The sequence below is a fragment of the Somniosus microcephalus genome, chromosome 14, assembly GCF_052327205.1.
Source record: "Somniosus microcephalus isolate GS21.2 chromosome 14, FLI_Smic_1.0, whole genome shotgun sequence".
In the NCBI taxonomy this organism is placed as follows: domain Eukaryota; kingdom Metazoa; phylum Chordata; class Chondrichthyes; order Squaliformes; family Somniosidae; genus Somniosus; species Somniosus microcephalus.
Window position 1 is genome coordinate 2,489,925 of NC_141000.1, and position 26,130 is coordinate 2,516,054.

Sequence of the window (26,130 nt, forward strand, 5' to 3'; positions counted from 1 at the left end):
ACTGCGTTTTTTCTGTTTGTTAGGAGAAAAATATGTTGCTCATATTTTGTGAAAATGGTTATGTGGTTCAAACTGCATATCCAGAACTCGAGGGACTAGATACAACTCTAACTTTTGAGATTCCCCTTCAGAAACAGTTCTTCTGTTTCCAGAGCATCAGGTCCAGCATAGAGGTAAGTTATGCATCACTTGTCGCACCTTTCACTAGCCCATTAAACTATCAAAACAGGTTACTCTGGAAAGAATGTAGCGATGCAGAATCGAAAGGTCACCATATAGGTTGGGATGAAGAAGGCCCTTCAACTCATTTAATGGGTTACCCTGCAATCCGGTGCCCTCCTCTCAAAAATTCAACAGTGCGCAGCTCGTCATTTTCCATCCATTTATTTTAACTTTTCCTTCCATAACCTTTGTTCTATGCGCCCATTCCAAGCTTCCACTGGGGATATCAATAATCGATCTGTTAGAGGCAAATCAAGTTTCACAAACTTACTAGAGTTTGCTTTTTAAAGAACTGATTGGATAGATAAAGGGAATGCAGTAGATATAGTGTATATGGAGTTTGAGAAAGCATTGGATACGGTGTCACACAAGAGGCTTCTTAGACAAATTCAGGCATATGGCAGAGGAGGAAATGTAGAAGCATGGGTAGAAAGTCGGTTGACAGACAGGATACCATGAGTTAAGGTAAATGGATGTTGCTCGGATTGGAGAAGGTTGGGAGTGGAGTATCCCAGGGGTCAGTGCTGGGATTGGGAGCGGTGTATCCCAGGGGTCAGTGCTGGGATTGGGAGTGGTGTATCCCAGGGGTCAGTGCTGGGATTGGGAGCGGTGTATTCCAGGGGTCAGTGCTGGGATTGGGAGTGGTGTATCCCAGGGGTCAGAGCTGGGATTGGGAGTGGTGTATCCCAAGGGTCAGTGCTGGGATTGGGAGTGGTGTTTCCCCGGGGTCAGAGCTGGGATTGGGAGTGGTGTTTCCCCGGGGTCAGAGCTGGGATTGGGAGTGGTGTATCCCCGGGGTCAGTGCTGGGATTGGGAGTGGTGTATCCCCGGGGTCAGTGCTGGGATTGGGAGTGATGTATCCCCGGGGTCAGTGCTGCGATTGGGAGTGGTGTATCCCAGGGGTCAGTGCTGGGATTGGGAGCGGTGTATCCCCGGGGTCAGTGCTGGGATTGGGAGTGGTGTATCCCCGGGGTCAGTGCTGGGATTGGGAGTGGTGTATCCCCGGGGTCAGTGCTGGGATTGGGAGTGGTGTTTCCCCGGGGTCAGTGCTGGGATTGGGAGTGGTGTATCCCCGGGGTCAGTGCTGGGATTGGGAGTGGTGTATCCCAGGGGTCAGTGCTGGGATTGGGAGTGGTGTATCCCAGGGGTCAGTGCTGGGATTGGGAGTGGTGTACCCCAGGGGTCAGTGCTGGGATTGGGAGTGGTGTATCCCAGGAGTTAGAACTGGGATTGGGAGTGGTGTATCCCAGGAGTTAGAACTGGGATTGGGAGTGGTGTATCCCAGGAGTTAGAACTGGGTTTGGGAGTGGTGAATCCCAGGAGTCAGAGCTGGCTCCGTGTTTGTTCTGTACCTTTGGGACAGGCTCCACATGAACCAGGCTAGGGTCCTAGCGGGAAAAAAAGAATAGGGCCATCACAAGGGCTTTAAACTAGTAAATGGGGTGCGGGGGGGTGGAGGAGTGCTCAGGTGGAAAACAGTGGTCTATATAATAATTCTAAAGCAAACGAATGGGAAGAGAGTAGAGTAATAATCAGAAATTGTGCTTTAGGTACTACAGGTAAAGGGAAAACTAAAAGATGTAAAGTAATTAAATCGGGAGAGAGAAATAAGAAATGTGTCAGAAAAACAACATTCGAGCTGATGGACAGGTTAGGGTGTGTGGCCCAAATAAGCGTTCTTTATATAAACACATGGAGTATAAAGAACAAATTGAATGAATTGCAGGCATAAATTTAACAGAGGGTATGGCATTACGGAGATATGGCTGCAAGATGGAACTGAATATACCAGGTTATAAGGTCTACAGGACGGATACCGAAACTGGTAGAGGGAGAGAATTAGCCTTAGTGATTAAGGATGAAATCACTTCAATGATAAGAGAGGATATAATGAGAGGTAAGCAGGCAGTGGAGACTTTATGGGTAGAATTAAGAAATATAAAAGGATTTAAGACTGTAGTGGCAGTTGTGTGTAGGAGCTGCGAAGTGGCAGAATGTGTAAATGCAGAGATTAGACAAGCATGTAGTAAAAGCAGAGTGGTTTGAATGGGGGATTTTAACTTTCATATAAATTGGGATAAGCAGACTAGCTCATGCCGGAATGGTAGCGAATTGTTTGAGTGTGTTCAGCACAGTTTTCTGCAACAATATGTCCCAGAACCAACAAGGAGCGGGCCATATTAGATTTAGTAATGGGCCAGATTTAGTAAACAGCCTAACGGTGCGTGAACATTTATCCAATAGCGATCATAACATGATCGAGTTCAACGTTGCGTTTGAAAGGGAGAAACGTGAAACAGCTACTAAGATTCTAGATTTAGGTAAGGCCGTCTTCAACAGGATGAGACGGAGACTTCACAGTAAACTGGGCAAACCTGTTAATGGGTAAATCAACAGAAGATCAGAATTTAACGTAATACAGAACCAATTTATACCCCTGAGGGGCAAGAGCTCTATTTGCCAAAAAAAGCAGCCATGGATGACAAGAGAGGTAAGGGACAGCATAAAGCTAATAGAAAAAGCATACAAAAATGTAAAAACTAGCACAGATCCTGGTGAATGGGAAAGATACAAAGAACAACAAATGGTGACAAAACAGATAGTAAGAGCTACGAAAAGAGAATGTGAAAAGAAACATGCAAGGAATATCAAAATCAACACAAAGATTTTTTACAATTATATTAGAAAAAGAGGGTTCTCAGGAGCAATGTTGGCCTTTTAAAAACTGATAACGATGATATTGTAAATGAGAATAAGGAAATGGCGGACATGTTGAATAATTACTTTGCGTCAGTATTTACAGTAGAGGAAGAGGATAGCATGCCGGAAATCCCAAGGAAATTCATTTAAAAAAAATTCGTTTATGGGATGTGGGCGTCGCTGGCAAGGCCAGTATTTATTGACCATCCCTATTTGCCCTTGAGAAGGTGGTGGTTGACATGAATCAACTGAGCGGCCTGCGGGTGGTGCTGTCCAGGGAGAGTATAAATACTCGGGCACAGGCCCACCTTGCGCAGGACATTCTTAACAGGAACTAGTGAAGGACACAACTAGACCTCCATGTTGTAAAACAGTTGATTAAAGTTTTGTTTAACGCTTAGACCAAGTGCCTAGTAGTTTTCTTACGTCAATTTAATCAACTGAAACTTGCTCCATGCTCTAAGTGATTTTGGGAACAGACGGCTACGACTCTAATGTGTAGAAGGGAACCAGACGTAGTAATCAATCCATCATGGAGAAACTACTCAGACCCACCCGTCTTGACCTGGACCCGAATTCACCTACAACTGCTAAGGTATGGAAACACTGGTATCGTACCTTCAGCAACTTCCCCGGGGCTTGTGGTGAGAATGTTCCTGATGAGTTACAAATGCTTGCCAATTATGTATCTCCTCATGTGTTTGATTATATCGAAGACTGTGTAGACTATGACTCCGCTATCCAAATACTGCAGCAACTATATGTTAAGGCCCCAAACAAAATTTTTGCTCGGCACTTACTGGCCACAACTCAACAACAACCCGGGGTATCACTTGACGAATTCCTTCAACAGCTTCGCAGGCTCAGCAAAGACTAATCTCAAAGCTGTCTCAGCTGAGCAGTACCAGGAGGAATTAAGTTATGATTCTTTTATTAATGGGATTGCGTCTCCCTTCATTCGCCAGCGTCTGTTAGAGAATAAAACCCTCGAGTTACAAGCTGCCTATGACCAGGCATATTCTCTGGACGTGGCAAAAAAAAATGCAGATGCCTATCTTTTACCACGTGCACGGACTGCTGCTATCACTTTTAGTGACTCCTCCGATAAGCCTCAAGCGGAAGCCCTCACTGATGACGACTCTATCCTAGCTGATGACGACCCTACCCTAGCGGCATCTTGGCAATCTAAAAAGAAGTGTTTCTTCTGTGGAGGTGCATTTCACTATAGGAAATTTTGTCTTGCTCGTAATGCAACCTGCAATCATTGCAGTAAGAAAGGTCACTTTTCTAAAGTATGTCAGTCAAGAGCCTCTCCTAGGGTTACAGCTGCTATCTATAAAACTGCTCCTTCCCCAAGAGCCACTACTAATGTTACAGCTGTCAAGTATAAAACTGCCCCTCCTCCCATCACAGCTGTTTTTCCCCAAAGCCTGTCCCATGCAGCCATGAAGGTTTTGGTAAATGGACACATTTTGAGTGCACTAATTGACTCATGGAGCTCTGACAGCTTCATCAGTGAGCAGGCTGTCATTAAGTTAAAACTGCGTATTTACCCCTCGGACAGGGAAATTGCAATGGCTCTGACGACACTGACCACCAACTCTTCCGGCTTTTGTCTTGTCGACCTTATTCTCAATGGCCACACTTATTTTTCCACCCGCTTGGGGTGCTCAAAAACCTATGCAGTGATATGCTCCTGGGACAGGATTTCTAGAAGCAACACAAAAGACTCACTTTCGAGTTTGGAGGGTCAAAGCCGGCGCTTACTATTTCCAAAGTACCGTTTTGTGCGCTTTCGGCGGTTTCGCTCGACAAGCCCTCCTTGTTTGCCAATCTTTCCCCCCGATGTAAGCCCATAGTCACTAAATCACGACATTTCAGTCAAGATGACCTATCCTTTATCGAGGCAGAAATCTCTCGCCTTCTAGCGGACGGTATCATTGAGCCATGTTCATCTTCCTAGCGGGCTCAAGTCGTCATCATTAAAAATTCTCTGAAGCCACACAAGAAACGTCTTTGCATCAATTACTCGCAAACTATTAACCAGTATACCGACCTGGATGCCTACCCACTACCACGCATTGATGACATGGTCAATAACCTTGCCAATAACAGGGTATTTTCAACTTTTGACTTAGAGTGCATATCATCAAGTACCGTTAAAGGACCCTGACAAAAAGTATATGGCCTTTGAGGCCAACGGTCGGCTTTACCAGTTTTGTCGCCTTTCATTTGGGGTCACCAATGGGGTGACCATCTTTCAACGGGCAATGGACAGCCTAGTCAAACAGGAGAACTTAACGGACACTTTTCCACATCTGGATAATATCACCATTGCTGGTCATGACCAGAAGGAGCACGATGCCAACCTCCAGAAATTTCTTGATGTTCTCCGTCATCGCAACTTAACCTTAAATGAGTCCAAATCCGTGAAATCAGTACCATCAGTCAACATCTTTGGCTACTGGGTGGGCAATGGTGTCATCAAACCGGATCCGGAGCGGCTTTGTCCGCTTCAGGAGCTCCCTCCTCCTACGAATCTCGGCTCTCTTCGTCGGGCCCTCGGCATGTTTGCCTATTATGTGAAGTGGATACCCCACTTCTCCGACAAGATCCAGCCCCTGTTTCACGCGAAGTCATTTCCGTTGGAGACAACGGCTATTTCAGCTTTCGACCTCCTCAAGCGACAACTGGAAAAAGCCACGCTTCGTTCCATTGATGAAAATCTCCCTTTCGTGGTCGAGTGCGATGTATTAGAGGTGGCGATCTCGGTTACCTTGAATCAAGATGGTCGACCCGTTGCATTTCTGTCCAGAACTTTGCAGGGTAGCGAGCTCCATTATCCTCCTGTCGAGAAGGAGGCTACGGCTATCATCGAAGCAGTACGTAAATGGAGTCATTTTCTCGCTCGTCGCCATTTCACGCTTATAACCGATCAGCGCTCCGTGGCCTTTATGCTGGATAACCGGAAACGCACTAAGGTCAAGAATAACAAGATACAGCTCTAGAGAATGGAATAGGCCGCCTTTGGCTACACCATACATTATCGACCCGGCAAAGATAATGTGGTCCCGGATACCCTCATGCGTGCTTTCTGCTCTTCCATGTCAACTTTGACTCTTGCGGGTCTTCATACTGACTTATGCCATCCTGGCGTTACCCGTATGTTACACTTTGTGTGATCTAAAAATCTCCCATTTTCTACGGAAGACGTGAAAAGAACATGCTCCACTTGTAGAATTTACGCGGAATTAAAACCGCAATTCTTCCGTCCGTCGGATGGCTCGCTCATACACGCTACACAGCCTATGCAGCGCCTCAGCATTGACTTTAAAGGGCCATTGCCTTCTTCAACGCGAAACACCTACTTGCTTACTATGGTGGACGAATATTCACGCTTTCCCTTTGCTTTCCCCTGTCCCAATATGCTTACTTCCACAGTGATCAAATGCCTCGATCAAGTCTTTTCCCTTTGCGGTATGGCCAATTTCATCCAATTTCATTCTGATCGAGGTCCCTCCTTCATGTCAAGCGAACTCAAAAGTTATCTTTCCCAACGGGGAATCGCCACAAGTAAAACAACACCGTATCATCCTATTGGAAATGGACAGTGACGTAATAAAACTCACTACGCACTTGGGTTGAGCATAAAGCAAGGCTTTAATCAACTTGTTTCAGAACATGGAGGTCTAGTTGCACTTCACTAGTTCCTGTCTTACAAAATGTCCCCGGGCAAGCTGGGCCCATGCCCGAGTATTTATACTCCTTGGATGGCGCCACCAGCTGGCTGTCCAGTGTTATTTCATGAGTAGTTTCTTTATGATGATGAGATTTATAACAGACAGGTTGAGAGATACAACGCTATCATTTGGAACGCTGTTCATCTTGCACTAAGGTCACACAACCTACCAGATCAGCAGTGGGAAACTATGCTCCCTGACGCGTTGCATTCCATCAGGTCTCTCCTTTCTACATCCACCAATGTTACTCCTCACGATTCTTCGGGTTCCAGCATCGCTCCACTCATGGGACGTCCCTACCATCATGGTTGGCAGCTCCTGGCCCCGTGCTGCTCTGAAGTTTTGTCCGATCCTCCAAGAGTGCTCCCCTCGTTGACGAAGTGGAACTAACGGATGTCAATCCTACATACACGTATGTGTGGTACCCTGATGGCCGAGAGTTTCACTTCGGGACCTGTCTCCCTGCCCAACCGGTCCCACGGACCCAATTGATAGAGGGATCCGTATTAACGACGCTGATACGCTGCGCTCCTCCGAGGATGACACCCTACCCGGGACGTCAAGGGATCTGCCAGCTACTCCGCCGGATCAACCCGGGCAACAGAGCACTCCCTGGGGGATGACCACCCGAAGCCAGGACGCCGGTCAATCACCGACTACTGAGCAGGATGACGCTCCCCGCGGGATGACCACCCGAAGCCAGGACACCGGTCAATCACCGACTACTGAGCAGGATGACACTCCCCGCGGGATGACCACCCGAAGCCAGGACACCGGTCAATCACCAACTACTGAGCAGGATGACGCTCCCCGCGGGATGACCACCCGAAGCCAGGACACCGGTCAATCACTGACTACTGAGCAGGATGACGCTCCCTGGGGGATGACCACCCGAAGCCAGGACGCCGGTCAATCACCGACTACTGAGCAGGATGATGCTCCCCGCGGGATGACCACCCAAAGCCAGGACGCCGGTCAATCACCGACTACTGAGCAGGATGACGCTCCCCGCGGGATGACCACCCGAAGCCAGGACGCCGGTCAATCACCGACTACTGAGCAGGATGACGCTCCCTGGGGGATGACCACCCGAAGCCAGGACACCGGTCAATCACCGACTACTGAGCAGGATGACGCTCCCCGCGGGATGACCACCCGAAGCCAGGACACCGGTCAATCACCGACTACTGAGCAGGATGACGCTCCCTGGGGGATGACCACCTGAAGCCAGGACACCGGTCAATCACCGACTACTGAGCAGGATGACGCTCCCTGGGGGATGACCACCTGAAGCCAGGACACCGGTCAATCACCGACTACTGAGCAGGATGACGCTCCCCGCGGGATGACCACCCGAAGCCAGGACGCCGGTCAATCACCGACTACTGAGCAGGATGACGCTCCCCGGGGGATGACCACCCGAAGCCAGGACGGATGACGCTCCCCGGGGGATGACCACCCGAAGCCAGGACGCCGGTCAATCACCAACTACTGAGCAGGATGACGCTCCCTGGGGGATGCCCACCCGAAGCCAGGACACCGGTCAATCACCGACTACTGAGCAGGATGACGCTCCCTGGGGGATGCCCACCCGAAGCCAGGACACCGGTCAATCACCGACTACTGAGCAGGATGACGCTCCCCGCGGGATGACCACCCGAAGCCAGGACACCGGTCAATCACTGACTACTGAGCAGGATGACGCTCCCCGCGGGATGACCACCCAAAGCCAGGACACCGGTCAATCACCGACTACTGAGCAGGATGACGCTCCCTGGGGGATGACCACCCGAAGCCAGGACGCCGGTCAATCACCGACTACTGAGCAGGATGACGCTCCCTGGGGGATGACCACCCGAAGCCAGGACACCGGTCAATCACCGACTACTGAGCAGGATGAAGCCAGCTCGGCGCCGGTGGGGGCCCGCACCCGGAATCACGATCTCCCCAGTCCCCCTCAGGTCGATCAAGGCGACACGGGCTCTGCCAGCCCGCCGGTATGAACCAAGCGACCCAGGGACCAAGACTCGGTCCGAGGAGACGTGCCTTCCAGCCACAAACGGAGATCCAAACGACTGCGGCTATTCGTAGTCTGATTAATCCGATAGAAGGAAGTCGCCGGAATACCAATCCTTCAGGCGGGAAGAATGACATGAATCAACTGAGCGGCCTGCGGGTGGCGCTGTCCAGGGAGAGTATAAGTACTCGGGCACGGGCCCAGCTTGCACAGGACATTCTTAACAGGAACTAGTGAAGGACACAACCAGACCTCCATATTGTAAAACAGTTGATTAAAGCTTTGTTTAACGCTTAGACCAAGTGTCTAGTAGTTTTCTCACATCACTGGTGAGCCGTCTTCTTGAACCGCTGCAGTCCGTGTGGTGAAGGTACTCCCAATAGTGCTGTTAGGGAGGGAGTTCCAGGATTTTGACCCAGCAATGATGAAGGATCGGCGATCTGCTTCTAAGTCAGGATGGTGTGTGACTTGGAGGGGAACTTGGAGGTGGTAGTGTTCCCGTGCGTCTGCTGCCCTTGTCCTTCTAGGTGGAAGAGGTCGTGGGTTTGTGAGGTGCTGCCGAAGAAGCCTTGGCGATTTGCTGCAGTGCATCTTGTAGATGGTACACACTGCAGCCACAGTACGCCGTTGGTGGAGGGAGTGAATGTTTAAGGTGGTGGATGGGGTGCCAATCAAGCGGGCTGCTTTGTCCTGGTTGGTGTCGAGCTTCTTGAGTGTTGTTGGAGCGGCACTCATCCAGGCAAGTGGAGAGTATTCCATCACACTCCTTACTTGTGGCTTGTAGATGGTGGAAAGGCTTTGGGGAGTCAGGAGGTGAGATACTCGCCATGGAATACCTAGCCTCTGACCTGCTCTTGTTGCCACAGTATTTATGTGGCTGGTCCAGTTAAGTTTCTGGTCAATGGTAACACCCAGGATGTTGATGGTGGGGGATTCGGCGATGGTAATGCCATTGAATGTCAAGGGGAGGTGGTTAGACTCTCACTTGTTGGAGATAGTCATTGCCTGGCACTTCTGTGGCGCGAACGTTACCTGCCACTTATCAGCCCAAGCCTGAATGTCGTTCAGGTCTTGTTGCATGCGGGCATGGACTGCTTCATTATCTAAGGGGTTGTGAATGGCACTGAACACTGCAGTCATCAGCGACCATCCCCATTTCTGACCTTATGTTGGAGGGAAGGTCATTGATGAAGCAGCTGAAGATGGTTGGGCCTAGGACACTGCCCCGAGGAACTCCTGCAGCGATGTCCTGGGGCTGTGATGATTGACCTTCAATCACCACAACCATCTTCCTGTGTGCTAGATATGACTCCAACCAGTGGAGAGTTTTCCTCCGATTCCCATTGACTTCAGTTTTACTAGGGCTCCTTCATGCCACACTCGGTCAAATGCTGCCTTGATATCAAGGGCTGTCACTCTCACTTCTCCTCTGGAATTCAGCTCCTTTGTCCATGTTTGGACGAAGGCTGTAATGAGGTCGAGAGCCGAGTGGTCTTGGCAGAACCCAAACTGGGCATCAGTGAGCAGGTTATTGGTGAGTAAGTGCCGCTTGATCGCACTGTTGATGGCACCTTCCATCACTTTGCTGATGATTGAGAGTAGACTGATGGGGCGGTAACTGGCCGGGCTGGATTTGTCCTGCTTTTTGTGGACAAGACATACCTGGGCAGTTTTCCACATTGTCGGATAGATGCCAGTGTTGTAGCTGTACTGGAACAGCTTGGCTAGAAGCCCGGCTAGTTCTGGAGCACAGGTCTTCAGCACGACAGCCGGGATGTTGTCAGGGCCCATAGCCTTTACAGTATCCAGTGCACTCAGCTGTTTCTTGATATCACGTGGAGTGAATCGAATTGGCTGAAGACTGGCTTCTGTGATGGTGGGGACCTCGGGACGAGGTCGATTGAATCAGGGTCGGGGACTCACCAAAACTATCGTAAGCAAAATAACAATAATGAAAAAATAATTGCATTAAAGAGTGACAAATCCCCAGGACCAGATGGTTTCCATCCCAAGGTTTTAAAGGAAGTGGGTGACATTGCAGATGTTCTAACTATAATCTTCCAAAGTTCTCTCAATTCAGGAACTGTTCCTTTAGATTGGAAAATTGCATGTCACTCCGCTATTTAAGAAAGGTGATAGAGGGAACCAGGAAATTATAGACTAGTTAGCCTAACATCTATTGTTGGGAAAGTACTAGAGTCTATAATTAAGGATAGAGTGACTCAACACCTTGAAAATTTTCAGCTGATCAGAGAGAGCCAGCATGGATTTGTAAAGGTGTTTTTTTTATATTCGTTCATGGGATGTGGGTGTCGCTGGCAAGGCCAGCATTTATTGCCCATCCCTAATTGCCCTTGAGAAGGTGGTGGTGAGCCGCCTTCTTGAACCGCTTCAGTCCGTGTGATGAAGTTACTCCCACAGTGCTGTTAGGGAGGGAGTTCCAGGATTTTGACCCAGCGACTATGAAGGATCGGCGATCCCCTTCAAAGTCAAGACGGTATGTGTCTTGGAGGGGAACTTGGAGGTGGAGGTGTTCCCATGCGCCTGCTGCCCTATCCTTCTAGGTGGTAGAGGTCGTGGGTTTGGGAGGTGCTGCTGAAGAAGCCTTGGCGAGTTGCTGCAGTGCATCTTGTAGATGGTACACACTGCAGCCACGGTACGCTGGTGGTGGAGGGAGTGAATGTTTAAGGTGGTGGATGGAGTGCCAATCAAGCGGGCTGCTTTGTCTTGGATGGTGTCAGATTTCTTGAGTGTTGTTGGAGCTGCACTCATCTAGGCAAGTGGAGAGTATTCCATCGCACTCCTGACTTGTGCCTTGTAGATGGTGGAAAGGCTTTCGGGAGTCAGGAGGTGAGACAGTCCCCACAGAATACCCAGCCTCTGACCTCCTCATGTTGCCACAGTATTTATGTGGCTGGTCCAGTTAAGTTTCTGGTCAGTGGTGACCCCCAGGATATTGATGGTGCGGGATTCGGCGATGGTAATGCCGTTGAATGTCAAGGGGCGGTAGTTAGACACTCGCTTGCTGGAGATAGTCATTGCCTGGCACTTCTGTGGCGCGAATGTTACCTGCCACTTATCGGCCCAAGCCTAAATGCCATCCAGGTCTTGGTGCATGCGGGCATGGACTGCTTCAATATCTGAGGAGTTGCGAATGGCACTGAACACTGTGCAGTGATCAGCGAACATCTCCACTTCTGACCTTATGATGGAGGGAAGATCATTGATGAAGCAGCTGAAGATGGTTGGGCCCAGGACACTGCCCTGAGGAACTCCTGCAGCGATGTCCTGGGGCTGTGATGATTGATGGGGCGGTAATTAGCTGGATTGGATTTGTCCTGCTTTTTGTGGACAGGACATACCTGGGCAGTTTTCCACATTGTCGGGTAGATGCCAGTGTTGTAGCTGTACTGGAACAGCTTGGCTAGAGGCCCGGCTAGTTCTGGAACATAAGTCTTCAGCACGACAGCCGGGATGTTGTCAGGGCCCATAGCCTTTACTGTAACCAGTGCGCTCAGCCATTTCTTGATATCACGTAGAGTGAATTGAATTGGCTGAAGACTGGCTTCTGTGATGGTGTTGACCTCGGGAGTAGGCCGATATGGACCATCCACTCGGCACTTCTGGCTGAAGATGGTTGCAAACGCTTCAGCTTTGTCTTTTGCACTCACAAGCTGGGCTCCACCATCATTGGGGATGGGGATATTCATGGAGCCTCCTCCTCCCGTTAGTTGTTTAATGGTCCACCACCATTCACGGACTGGATGTGGCACGACTGCAGAGCTTTGATCTGATCCGTTGATTGTGGGATTGCTGAGCCCTGTCTATAGCATGCTGCTTCCTCTGTTTAGCATGCATGTAGTCCTGTGTTGCAGCTTCTCTAGGTTGGCACCTCATTTTTAGGTACGTCTCACAGCCGCTACGTGCTGAGAGGGACACCCAGGCACCCCAGCGATTGATGCCAGCAGTCTGAGCATCCACAGAAGTACAGATTTCCCTTAACTACCTCTGTCTCGGGGCCTCTACTGCAGTCTTCTCTGGAATTACCTCCGTAGGAGCTTGTGCTGTTGTGAAACTGTCCTTGTATTGTGCAAGCTTCTAGTAGACTCCTCTGCCTCAGCTGCCACCTGCATCACACTAACTATTATGGCCCCCAGTGCTTAATGCTCTGCGAGTACCGTTCCTTTAGGAACCAGTCCTGCAAAATCCTGATCCTAGGCTCTTCAGTCGACGGGATGGGACACATGAGGACTCTGTAACCAGCAACGACTTCCTCCTCGTGCTTCTCCTGCTCGCTCGTGGTTTGTGTGCATGCCACTCTGGCTCCCTTTCTTACTGCCCTGGGGTGGCTATCTCTGAGCTGGCGTTTGGGAGGGTTAGAGTGTGTGTGTAAAGTGCTGGCAGCACTGGATTCACTGGGCTTTGTGTCCTTTTACTCTGTCACATTGGCAGAAGGAAACGAGGAAGAGGGGTTTGAGTGATATCCTGAGGTTTGCAGCTGATGTGGAGGAACGTCATGACGTTCCATGGCCGGGTTCATTGGTTAATGTGGTCTACATCAGGATAGGAAGGAAAAGAAGCAGAATGCCAACACAAATCAGCAGCTGCCTCATGCCTTCCACTTCCGCATGTCTGACAGCTTCTCTGGCTTCCTCCTCTGATTTGGATCACTTCCTTCCTGTAGGGGTGTGAGGTTGGGGGTTTGAGAGCTGCCATCTGTTGCAGCCCTCTCCTGGCTGTTATGGGCTCTCCTGTCCTTGGAACAAGAAAGCAACAAAAAGAGCCACGATCACCTCTTGTTACCACGGCATCCAGGATTCACCACCTTTCAGGATCCAGCCCATAATAGGTTTAATGACACCCTGGAATCTCCAGCCCATTAAGTGGCAGACATGCACTGTACAGTTCACTCTTGGACTACACGGCTAACTCCTCTACCTTACCTAACCCGAAACGGTCATGAAACCTTTTGTCGAGTGTCCGCCTGTAGCTTGCTGCACTCATTGGCCTGGTTCACTTCCTTCCATTGCCCCTGGACATCAGGATCTTTGTTCTGTGCCACACTTCCTCCAGCTGCAGCAGAGGACTTGTCGGCTTTCTGCCCTCCTGCTCTCCTAGCAGACTTTCACTTGGCACTGAACTTCCTCTGTGCACCAAATTTGACTGATGATAACTGGCCATTTAAGCTGCAACGATCCTTCAAATCCTGCAGTGTCACTCAATTTCTCAACCTCCCAACGGATGGGCTCCCAATCATAGGCATTTTAGAATATTAGAATGAGGCTGCCTATGTTAATTATGGCAGGGTCGTAAGGTCGAGCAGGCGCTTGCCTCATTTCCAGTGGGGATCACTTCTGAGCAGAAAATGTAGACCACACTTGGGGGAGAATGGCCAATTTTGTAAATTCATCTTGGGTTCTGGGCATCGCTGGCAAGGCCGGTATTTATTGCCTAGCCCTAATTGACCTGTGAAAGTGGTGCTGGGCCTACTTCTTGAACCACTGGTAGCAGTTTTGGTACAACTGAGTGGCTTGCTAGGCCACTTCAGAGGGCAGGTAACAGTCAGCTATGTTGATGTGGGACTGGAGTTACATACAGGCCAGACCAGGTTTCCTTCCCTAAAGGACATCAGTGAACCAGTTGGAGAAGGCAGCTGTGGGCTCCATGGAACTGCATAAAGGCCAGGAATCAAAAGCCTTCAGGAAAGAAGCAGCTGAGGGGAGATTATTAGCAGAAAAGAAGGAAGAAAAAAAAACCATCCGCTGCCTCTTATAGTTCTTTCCTCCCAAACGAATTATTTTATACCTATTGAACAGCCGTTGCTTCCTCCTTGGCCCAGTCCAGCCAAAGGTTCAAGTTTTCTGAGTCTGCTTTATAGTCTACTATCTATATTAAAAATCTTACATCTGCATGTACATCCTGTCTGCACAACTTGACTTCATGTTGCCACACTTTGTGTCAACTTTGTCTCATTATATCTTTCCCTGTCCACATTTATAATGGGAGTTGCTTATGTAAAGACGTCACTGTGATTGTGCAATTTAGTCACTGTGTTCCCATGAAGCCCTCAAAATACTTTCTGAAAATGTCTTTCACCTGCCATTTTTTTCTTAGTAGCTGATATTTCTAATGTCCAAAATAAAGGTTTACACACAATTTTAAAAATCTAAAATTTACGTATTTCACAACATTAAATTTATCCATTGAATTTCCTTGTTTCTTTTAATACCTTCATTAAAGTTTTTCTTTGAATGCCTCAGCCATTCCCAAAAGCCTGGGCTTGGACGTGGCGTTTTTGCCCAAAGCTCTGTCAACCAACGTTCGCTATAAGCTGGTGGCTACGCAGCTCTCTGCCCGTGCAGCCCGGGACCGGCTTTTGCAATGTCAGTGGGCCCCACAGCCCCTTAAAGGAGCTGTGCACCCCAAAAAAATTTATGGGGAACATTGCTGTCAACTGAATTTGTATTGTGCATCCTGAAAATGTGCAGTGCACATAGAGTCCCAGGAGCGTCTTTAGTGCTACATTCATTTTGGGCAGAAACAGCTAGAGGGCAGTGCATTATTGGCAAGTAAGCTAATGATTGATGTCAGCGTTGCAGATTCATGTGGCCAGGAGGTAGCTGGCAGGTTTACTCCCCCCTCTCTCTCGGGGATTTATTACCTGTCACTGCTCTGGAGCCGGAGATTGAGCCCAAACACGAGCCGAAATTCATTGTTTACAGTGCGTCTCCTTGGAAACAGTTTCAAGAAGGCGCCACATTCAGAGATTCTCCTGGGCAATTGGCTGAGAAAAATACCGTACCCCCAGTGAGGACAACTGGGTGATAAATACTGTACCCCAGTGAGGGTAACTGAGATAAATACTGTACCCCAGTGAGGGTAACTGAGATAAATACTGTACCCCAGTGAGGGTAACTGAGATAAATACTGTACAAACCCACCCGCTATAAGTGATGGGAATTGTATTCTGATTTTGCTCCTATTGTAGCTTTTGTTTTGATTCTTTAAACTGTTTTAAGTTGAAGGGGAATGGTGAGAGAGGTACATACAGAGCATGGTGGCATAGTGGTTAGCACTGTTGCCTCACAGCGCCAGGGACCCGGGTTCGAATCCGGCCTCGGGCGACTGTCTGTGTGGAGTTTGCACATTCTCCCCGTGTTTGCGTGGGTTTCCTCCGGGTGCTCCGGTTTCCTCCCACAGTCCAAAGATGTGCGGGTTAGGTTGATTGGCTATGATAAATTGACCCTTAGTGTTAGGGGGATTAAATACGTGGGGTTACGGGGATAGGGTGGGATATGTGTTGGTGTAGGGGTTACGGGGATCGGGTGGGATATGTGTCGGTGCAGGCTCGATGGGCCGAAATGGCCTCTATCTGCACTGTGGGGTTTCTGTGATTCTGTGATTCTGTGAAGTGCATTTCTTCATATATAAATAAAACATTTGAAGACAACTAATGATCTTTCTTGTGTTCTGTTGATGGTTAGAAAAGGTCAGAGTTAATTGCTTATACCTGTGAGATGGATATTGTCATTTTTAACACCAGTGAGACAGGGTGGTTGAGAGACAGAGAGAAAGACACAAGTAGAGCGAAATGCAGACGAGCTATTTCTTTCCTTATTCTAATTTGACTTTTTTTAATTGAATTTTGACGGCAAGCAAAGTTTCTTTTGAGGGAAGCAGCTGGGATGGGAGAGTAAGAGGGGCCTCTGGTCTCTTACCACCTACCCTTTGAGGAGAGTGGACAGAGGGTTAAGGGTGCAGTGAGTAACGTCAGAGAAAGGGGAAGGGGAGGCTACAGCGGCTGATTGGTGGTCCAAAAGGAAAGAGGTACTGGTAGTAATAGGAGTGAGGGTGCTGGAAGGGCAATGGGTAGTGGAAAGGGTAGTGGTAATCCTCCAGCCAAACAACCCCCTGAGATATCTGCGCTCCTCAAATTCTGCCCGTTTGAGCATTCCTGATTATAATCGCTCAACCATCGGTGGCCGTGCCTTCAGCTGCCTAGGCCCTAAGCTCTGGAACTCTCCCTAAATCTCTCCACCTCTCTCCCTCTCTCTCCTTTAAGACGCTCCTTAAAACCTACCTCTTTGACCAAGCTTTTAGCCATCGGCGCTCATTTCTTCTTATGTGGCTCGGTGTCAAATTTTTGTCTTATAAAACACCTGTGAAGCACCTTGGGACATTTTACTACGTTAAATATGCTATATAAATACAAGTTGTTGTTGTTGTATCATTCTATGATTCTATATTCACACCAGCAGTGGAGTCTTGCAAACAGCCACTTAAATTAATCAATCTATTTACCTACCTACCAATCTATCCATCTCCCTGCGTCCACCTCTCCTTGTTTAACTCTCTACATATTTGCTCGCGTGGAGGGTAAGCACTGCCATGGACTGGTTGGGCCGAATGGCCTGTTTCTATCTATCTATCTACCGATCTGTCTGCAGCACATCTGCCCAAATATGGGTGCGCAATCAATTGGATTTCACTAAGAGAATTGTATCATCACGACGCAGTCCTCATCATTTGGTCCCATAGCAGCGATGGCACTAGGAAGGCCTGTGCCGTCCTGCCATCCAAGCTTCAGAAGGCCCCTCAAGCAAACCATCGGCCTCCCTTCTGCTGATGGTGGCCGACCTCCCCCTCCCCCCATACCCCCAACTCCCGATCTCCGGCCCCCTATTCCCGCCAACTGATGGCTGACCCATGATTGTGATTGCCAGGGACCGTCCCCCATGGACCCTGGCTGCTGGTATTCTCGCCCGGCTGCCGGCCAGCCTGTCAATTTGGCTGGCTGCCGGGTGGGAAACGAAAGAGAAAATTGATAATGAGGACTTGCCGTTAAAGTTGGAAGGACTGCCGCGCCCCCGGCCTTGCCGGGTTTCCCTGCACTGCCCTGCTCCCTCCCCGCCTCTCCGTGAATATAGGGGCCTTTGTGTTAACTCTTCAAGCCTTCTAGTTATATAGAGATGGACTTTGCCAATGAAACTCACACTGTAAAAACTGAGCCAAGGGCATTATCATTTGGCAATATGTGCAGATAAGCAACGTGAGCATTTCTAATCATTGCACGTATGTCTGGTTTGTTCTGATAGAGAAATGAGGAGATTAAACGGCGGCAGCTGATAAAGGAACAAAAAGAGCAAGAAAAACAAGAAATGCTCCAAAAAAAGAAGGAAATGGAAGCAGAGAATCCAGAATTGGCCACTGAGGAAGAGGAAGAGGAAGAAGAGGAGAAAGAGGAGGAACTCCCAATGATCTACATTCCTCCTGAACCAAATGCCATATTGTGTGGTTTCTACTCAAGGCCAGGGTCATTCTGGTTGTCTGTGGTAAGTTTTAATTATCATCACAAATTGAGAGTTGGACAAATGAATTCTTATGGTCTAAGATCCCTGTTAATTAAACATTCAGGTATTTGAAATAGCCTTGGAGAGAGTGCAGAGGAGATTTACTAGAATTATACCAGAGATGAGGGACTTCAGTTTTGTGGCGAGATTGGAGAAGCTGGGATTGTTCTCCTTAGAGCAGAGGTTAAGTGGAGATTTAATAGAGGTGTTCAAAATTATGAAGGATTTTGATTTAGTAAATGAGGAGAAACTGTTTCCAGTGGCAGGAGGGTCGGTAACCAGAGGACACAGATTTAGGTCATTGACAATAATTCTCTTTCAAAGAGCTGGCACAGGCACGATGGGCCGAATGGCGGCCTCCTGTGCTGTAAGATTCTAAGATTCTATTTGCTGCCTCTATGTACACTGCCATTGTTGAATATGCTTTAGATATCTAGTGTATAATTAGAGTCATACAGCACAGAAAGCGGCCCTTCGGCCCATCATGTCTGCGCCGGCCATCAAGCCCTGTCTATTCTAATCCCATTTTCCAGCACTTGGTCCGTAGCCTTGTATGCTATGGCGTTTCAAGTGCTCATCTAAATGCTTTTTGAATGTTGTGAGGGTTCCTGCCTCTACCACCCTTTCAGGCAGTGAGTTCCAGATTCCAACCACCCTCTGGGTGAAAAAGTTTTCCCTCAAATCCCCTCTAAACCTCCTGCCCCTTACCTTGAAACTATGCCCCCTGCTTATTGACCCCTCTACTAAGGGGAAAAGTTCCTTTCTATCTACCCTATCTATGCCCCTCATAATTTTGTACACCTCAATCAGGTCCCCCCTCAGCCTGCTCTGCTCCAAGGAAAACAACCCCAGCCTGCCCAGTCTCTCTTCATAGCTGAAGCGCTCCAGCCCAGGTAACATCCTGGTGAATCTCCTCTGCACCCTCTCCAATGCAATCACATCCTTCCTATAGTGTGGCGACCAGAACTGCACACAGTATTCCAGCTGTGGCCTAACTAGCGTTTTGTACAGCTCCATCATAACCTCCCTGCTCTTATATTCTATACCTCGGCTAATGAAGGCAAGTATCCCATATGCCTTCTTAACCACCTTATCTACCTGTCCTGCTGCCTTCAGGAATCTATGTACATGCACACCAAGGTCCCTCTGATCCTCTGTCCTTCCTAGGGTCCTACCATTCATTGTATATTCCCTTGCCTTGTTAGTCCTCCCAAAATGCATCACCTCACACTTTTCAGGGTTAAATTCCATTTGCCACTGTTCTGCCCATCTAACCAACCCATCTATATCGTCCTGTAGCCTGAGGCTTCCCTCCTCACTATTTACCACTCCACCAATTTTCATGTCATCTGCGGTACACCACTGGACATAGGCTTCCAGTCACAAAAACAACCTTCGACCATCACCCTCTGCCTCCTGCCACTAAGCCAATTTTGGATCCAATGTGCCAAATTGCCCTGGATCCCATGGGCTCTTACCTTCTTGACCAGTCTCCCATGTGGGACTTTGTCAAAAACCTTACTGAAGTCCATGTAGACTACATCAACTGCACTACCCTCATCCACACACCTAGTCACCCCATCGAAAAATTCAATCAAATTGGTTAGACATGATCTCTTCCTGACAAAGCCATGCTGACTGTCCTTGATTAATCCTTGCCTCTCCAAATGGAGACTAATTCTGTCCCTCAGAATTTTTTCCAATAATTTCCCTACCACTGATGTTAGGCTCACTGGCCTGTAATTCCCTACTACCCTTCTTGAATAATGGTACTACGTTAGCTGTCCTCCAGTCCTCTGGCACCTCCCCTGTGGCCAGAGAGGTTCTGAAAATTTGTGTCAGAGCCCCTGCAATCTCCTCCCTTGCCTCACACAGCAGCCTGGGATACATCTCATCTGGGCCTGGGGATTTATCCACTTTTAAGTCTGCTAAAACTGCTTGTACCTCCTCCCTCTCAATGCTAATTTGTTCAAGTATATCACATCCCCCTGACTGATTTCTATGCCTACATCGTCCTTCTCCATAGTGAACACAGATGCAAAATATTCATTTAAAACCTCACCTACATCTTCTGGCTCTACACACAGATTGCCACTTTGGTCCCTAAAGGGCCCTACTCTTTCCCTGGTTATCCTCTTGCCATTAATATACTTATAAAACACCTTTGGATTTTCCTTTATTTTGCCCACCAGTGTTTTCTCATGCCCCCTCTTCGCTCTCCTAATTTCTTTTTTAAGTACCCCCCTGCACTTTCTATACTCCTCTAGGGCTTCCACTGTTTTTAGTCCTTTGTATCTGCCAAAAGCCTCCCTTTTTTTCCCCAATCCATTCTTGTATATCCCTTGACATCCAGGGTTCCCTGGACTTGTTGGTCCCACCCTTGACCTTTACGGGAACATGTTGGCGCTGTACTCTCACTATTTCCTTTCTGAATGACTCCCACTGCTCTGATGTGGATTTTCCTACAAGTAGCTGATCCCAGTCGACTTTGGCCAGATCCTGCCTTATCATATTAAAATCGGCCTTCCTCCAATTTAGAACCTTTATTTCCAGTCCATCTTTGTCCTTTTCCATGACTACCTTAAATCTCACCGAATTATGGTCACTGTCACCAAAATGCTCTCCTACTGACACTTCTACCACTTGCCCGGCTGCATTCCCTAGAATTAGGTCCAGTACCGCCCCCTCTCTTGCTGGCTCAAAAAGCTCTCCTGGATGCACTTTAAGAATTCCACACCCTCTAAGCCTTTCACACTCTGACTATCCCAGTTAATATTGGGGAAGTTGAAATCCCCTACTATTATTACCATATTATTTCTACACTTCTCTGAGATTTGCCTACATATCTGTTCCTCTATCTCCCCCTGACTGTTTGGGGGCCTATAGTACACTCCCAGCAGAGTGCTTGCCCCCTTTTTGTTTTTAAGTTCTACCCATATAGCCTCATTAGAGCAACCTGCTAAGATATCATCCCTCCTTACTGCAGTAATTGACTCCTTGATTAATATTGCAACAACCCCCTCCTCTTTTACACCCCCCCCTCTGTCTCGCCTGAAGATTATATACCCCGGAATATAGAGTTGCCAGTCCTGCCCCTCCCTCAACCATGTCTCTGTGATAGCAATAATATCATATTCCCATGTGTTCATCAATACCTTCAATTCATCTGCCTTACTCATAAGACGCCGTGCATTAAAATAAATGCCTTCCAGCCTTGCCATACTCCCTTGTGTTTGTTCTGAAATCTGTACAGTTAAAGTCCAGCATCTACGCCTGAAATTTCTTCGGGCAGAGGTTTGGTGGAAGCTCCATTTATGTGTGTAAGCGCGATTTCCACTGAGCATCCCCAGAAGTTACGATGGTGGAGCGGGAGAACCCCGAGGAATTTGGCAGCAGTAATGTCCATCCATTGAGTATCACACTTTCAAACAACATCACCTGGCTGATTGGCACAATTAACCACCATCTGCTCAGTACTTTATATTTCTGCTAAATTTCACCAATATCACATGACATTTTGTGCAGTACTTTTGTGTAAAGTACTTCATAAAGAAACTCCAGGACTGGGTTTGAAATAATTGAGAGAGACCTCGGAGCCTTGGCAGACTCAACACTGCACAACCAAAGCAGAGCAGCAATTGACAAAATGTGGAGTACACAGCCCCAAGAACAGAATGTGGAGTACACAGCCCCAACAACAGAATGTGGAGTACACAGACCCAACAACAGAATGTGGAGTACACAGACGAACAGAATGTGGAGTACACAGCCCCGACAACAGAATGTGGAGCACACAGCCCCAACAACAGAATGTGGAGTACACAGACCCAACAACAGAATGTGGAGTACACAGCCCCGACAACAGAATGTGGAGTACACAGCCCCGACAACAGAATGTGGAGCACACAGCCCCAACAACAGAATGTGGAGCACACAGCCCCAACAACAGAATGTGGAGTACACAGACCCAACAACAGAATGTGGAGTACACAGCCCCGACAACAGAATGTGGAGTACACAGCCCCGACAACAGAATGTGGAGCACACAGCCCCAACAACAGAATGTGGAGTACACAGACCCAACAACAGAATGTGGAGTACACAGACGAACAACAGAATGTGGAGTACACAGCCCGACAACAGAATGTGGAGTACACAGCCCCGACAACAGAATGTGGAGTACACAGCCCCGACAACAGAGTGTGGAGTACACAGCCCCGACAACAGAATGTGGAGTACACAGCCCCGACAACAGAATGTGGAGTACACAACCCCGACAACAGAATGTGGAGTACACAGACCCAACAACAGAATGTGGAGTACACAGACGAACAGAATGTGGAGTACACAGCCCCGACAACAGAATGTGGAGCACACAGCCCCAACAACAGAATGTGGAGTACACAGACCCAACAACAGAATGTGGAGTACACAGCCCCGACAACAGAATGTGGAGTACACAGCCCCGACAACAGAATGTGGAGCACACAGCCCCAACAACAGAATGTGGAGCACACAGCCCCAACAACAGAATGTGGAGTACACAGACCCAACAACAGAATGTGGAGTACACAGCCCCGACAACAGAATGTGGAGTACACAGCCCCGACAACAGAATGTGGAGCACACAGCCCCAACAACAGAATGTGGAGTACACAGACCCAACAACAGAATGTGGAGTACACAGACGAACAACAGAATGTGGAGTACACAGCCCGACAACAGAATGTGGAGTACACAGCCCCGACAACAGAATGTGGAGTACACAGCCCCGACAACAGAGTGTGGAGTACACAGCCCCGACAACAGAATGTGGAGTACACAGCCCCGACAACAGAATGTGGAGTACACAACCCCGACAACAGAATGTGGAGTACACAGCCCCGACAACAGAGTGTGGAGTACACAGCCCCGACAACAGAATGTGGAGTACACAGCCCCGACAACAGAATGTGGAGTACACAACCCCGACAACAGAATGTGGAGTACACAGCCCCGACAACAGAGTGTGGAGTACATAGCCCCGACAACAGAATGTGGAGTACACAGCCCCGACAACAGAATGTGGAGTACACAGCCCCGACAACAGAATGTGGAGTACACAGCCCCGACAACAGAATGTGGAGTACACAGCCCCGACAACAGAATGTGGAGTACACATCCCCGACAACGGCATGTGGAGTACACATCCCCGACAACGGAATGTGGAGTACACAGCCCCGACAACAGAATGTGGAGTACACAGCCCCGACAACAGAATGTGGAGTACACAGCCCCGACAACAGAATGTGGAGTACACAGCCCCGACAACAGAATGTGGTGTACACAGCCCCGACAACGGAATGTGGTGTACACAGCCCCGACAACAGAATGTGGAGTACACAGCCCCGAAAACAGAATGTGGAGTACACAGCCCCAACAACAGAATGTGGAGTCGGAGGATGTGATGATCACATTGTACAGTGTGCTGGTCGTCCTGGACTGTGTCTTCACTGAGACACAGGGGAGACATTAAGGCCAGAATTTGCCCACTGCTGGGTGTGCGGGTTTGGATGCGGGTCGGCACTAAAAGTTGCCGAAATTGTGAGCGTGCCAGAAACCCGTCGTCATCCCACCTCCTGGCATCTTTAACTCGGGTGCGTTTGCCAGCGCACCAGGGACCCAAACGGCAGAGGCGGGCGACCTAATTAAGCTCATTAAAATAACAACAGAAAATGCTGGAAAAACTCAGCAGGCCAGGCAACATCCGTGGAGAGAGAAATAGAGTCAACGATTCAGGTCGAAACCCTTCATCAGGACTGAAGAAGCACAGGAAATGAAACAGATTAAAAGGCCAGTTTGGGGGCTGGGAGAGAACAAGAGAGAAGTGAAGAGACATTAAGAGGTATTCAAAACCAGACGAGATGGTGATCGGACTAGTGGAGACAAAAGACGGCTCTAGATGAGGTGTGAGATGCGCTGGCAGAATGGGAGACAGCTGCCATGTGGGAGAGAAAAAAAGGGGGAAGGGCCAAAACAAAGGTGTGGATAAAAAATATATGTAAAAATGTAATAGGGGCCGAGGTTATGATCTGAAATTGTTGAACTCGATATTGAGTCCGGAAGGCTGTAAAGTGCCTAATCGGAAGATGAGGTGCTGTTCCTCGAGCTTACGCTGGGTTTCCGTGGAACAATGTAAGAGCCCGAGTACGGTGAGGTCTGAGTGGGAATGGGGCGGTGAATTAAAATGACAGGCGACCGGAAGCTCGGGGTCACCCTTACGGACTGAACGGAGGTGTTCCGCAAAGTGGTCACCCAATCTGTGTTTGGTCTCCCCAATGTAGAGGAGGCCACAACGTGAGCAGCGAATACAGTATACTAGATTGCAAGAAGTACAAGTAAATCACTGTTTCACCTGGAAGGGGTGTTTGGGGGCCTGGACAGTGGGAAGGGGGGAGGTATAAGGGCAGGTATTGCATCTCCTGCGCTTGCACGGGAAGGTGCCGGGCGAAGGGGAAGGAGTGCTGGGGGTGATAGAGGAGTGGACTAGGGTGTCTCGGAGAGAGCGGTCCCTACGGAATGCTGAGAGGGGAGGGGAAGAAGCGTTTGGTGGTGGGATCACGTTGGAGGGCTCATTAAGCTCATTAAATCCTTGTTGTGAGACCCTTAACAGGGTTTTTAACCAGAAACTTTTGATATTTACTGGGTGACCACGGGAATCAGGCAGCTCAGGAACCACCGCTGTCAATGTGAGGCGGAAGCTCTGTGGCAGTTGAGCAAGGTCATTAACGGACATAAGAACATAAGAAATAGGAGCAGGAGTCGACCATTTGGCCCCTCGAGCCTGCTCCGCCATTCAATAAGATCATGGCTGATCTTCTATCTCATCTCCACTTTCCTGCACTATCCCCATATCCCTTGATTCCCTTAATATCCAAAAATCTATCGATCTCTGTCCTGAATATACTCAACGACTGGGCCTCCACAGCCCCCTGGGGTAGAGAATTCCACAGGTTCACCACCCTCTGAGTGAAGAAATTTCTCCTCATCTCGGTCTTAAATGGCCGACCCATTGTTCTGAGACTGTCACCCCTGGTTCTAGACTCCCCAGCCAGGGGAAACATTCTCCCTGCATCTACCCTGTCAAGCCCTGTAAGAATTTTGGATGTTTCAATGAGATCACCTCTCATTCTTCTAAACTCCAGAGAATATAGGCCTCGTCTACTCAATCTCTCCTCATAGGACAATCCCCCCATCCCAGGAACCAGTCTGGTGAACCTTCATTGCACTCCTTCTATGGCAAGCATATCCTTCCTTAGGTAAGGAGACCAAAACTGTACACCATACTCCAATTGTGGCCTCACCAGGGCCCTATATAATTGCAGTAAGATGTCGTTACTCTTATACGCAACCCTCTCTGTTACCTCATCAAAAAATTTGATCAAGTTAGGTAAACACGATTTGCCTTTAACAACTCCATGCTGGCTTTCCTTAATGAATCCACATTTTTCCAAGTGACCGTTAATTTTGTCCCTGATTATTGTTTCTAAAAGCTTCCCCACTACCGAGGTTAAACTGACTGGCCTGTAGCTGCTGGGTTTATCTTTACACCCTTTTTTGAACAAGGGTGTAACATTTGCAATTCTCCAGTCCTCTGGCACCACCCCCGTTTCTAAGGAGGATTGGAAGATTATGGCCAGTACCTCCGCAATTTCTTCCTTCACTTCCCTCAGCAGCCTAGGATGCATCCCATCTGGTCCTGGTGACTTATCTACCTTAAGTACAGCCAGCCTTTCTAGTACCTCCTCTTGATCAATTTTTATCCCATCCAGTATCTCCTCTACCTCCTCCTTCACTATGCCTATGGCAGCATCTTCTTCCTTGGTGAAGACAGATGCAAAGTACTCATTTAATACCTCAGCCATACCCTCTGCCTCCATGCGTAGGTTTCCTTTTTGGTCCCTAATCGGCCCCACCCCTCCTCTTACTACCCGTTTACTATTTATATGCCTATCGAAGACTTTTGGATTACATTTTATGTTAGCTGCCATTCTATTCTCATGCCCTCTCTTTGCTCCTCTTATTTTATTTTTCACTTCCCCTCTGAACTTTTTATATTCAG

General features: G+C 48.6%; 1 protein-coding gene across 1 annotated transcript in view; it reads left to right on the top strand.

Moving 5' to 3' along the window:
• The window catches only part of cfap44 (cilia and flagella associated protein 44), a 209,912-nt gene that overhangs the window by 76,519 nt on the left and 107,263 nt on the right, over positions 1–26,130 (top strand). Inside the window, exons 14-15 of the mRNA XM_086006122.1 lie at positions 24–173; positions 17,775–18,011. Coding sequence (XP_085862248.1) covers positions 24–173; positions 17,775–18,011 — 387 coding nt within the window. The remainder of the gene's footprint in view (positions 1–23; positions 174–17,774; positions 18,012–26,130) is intronic.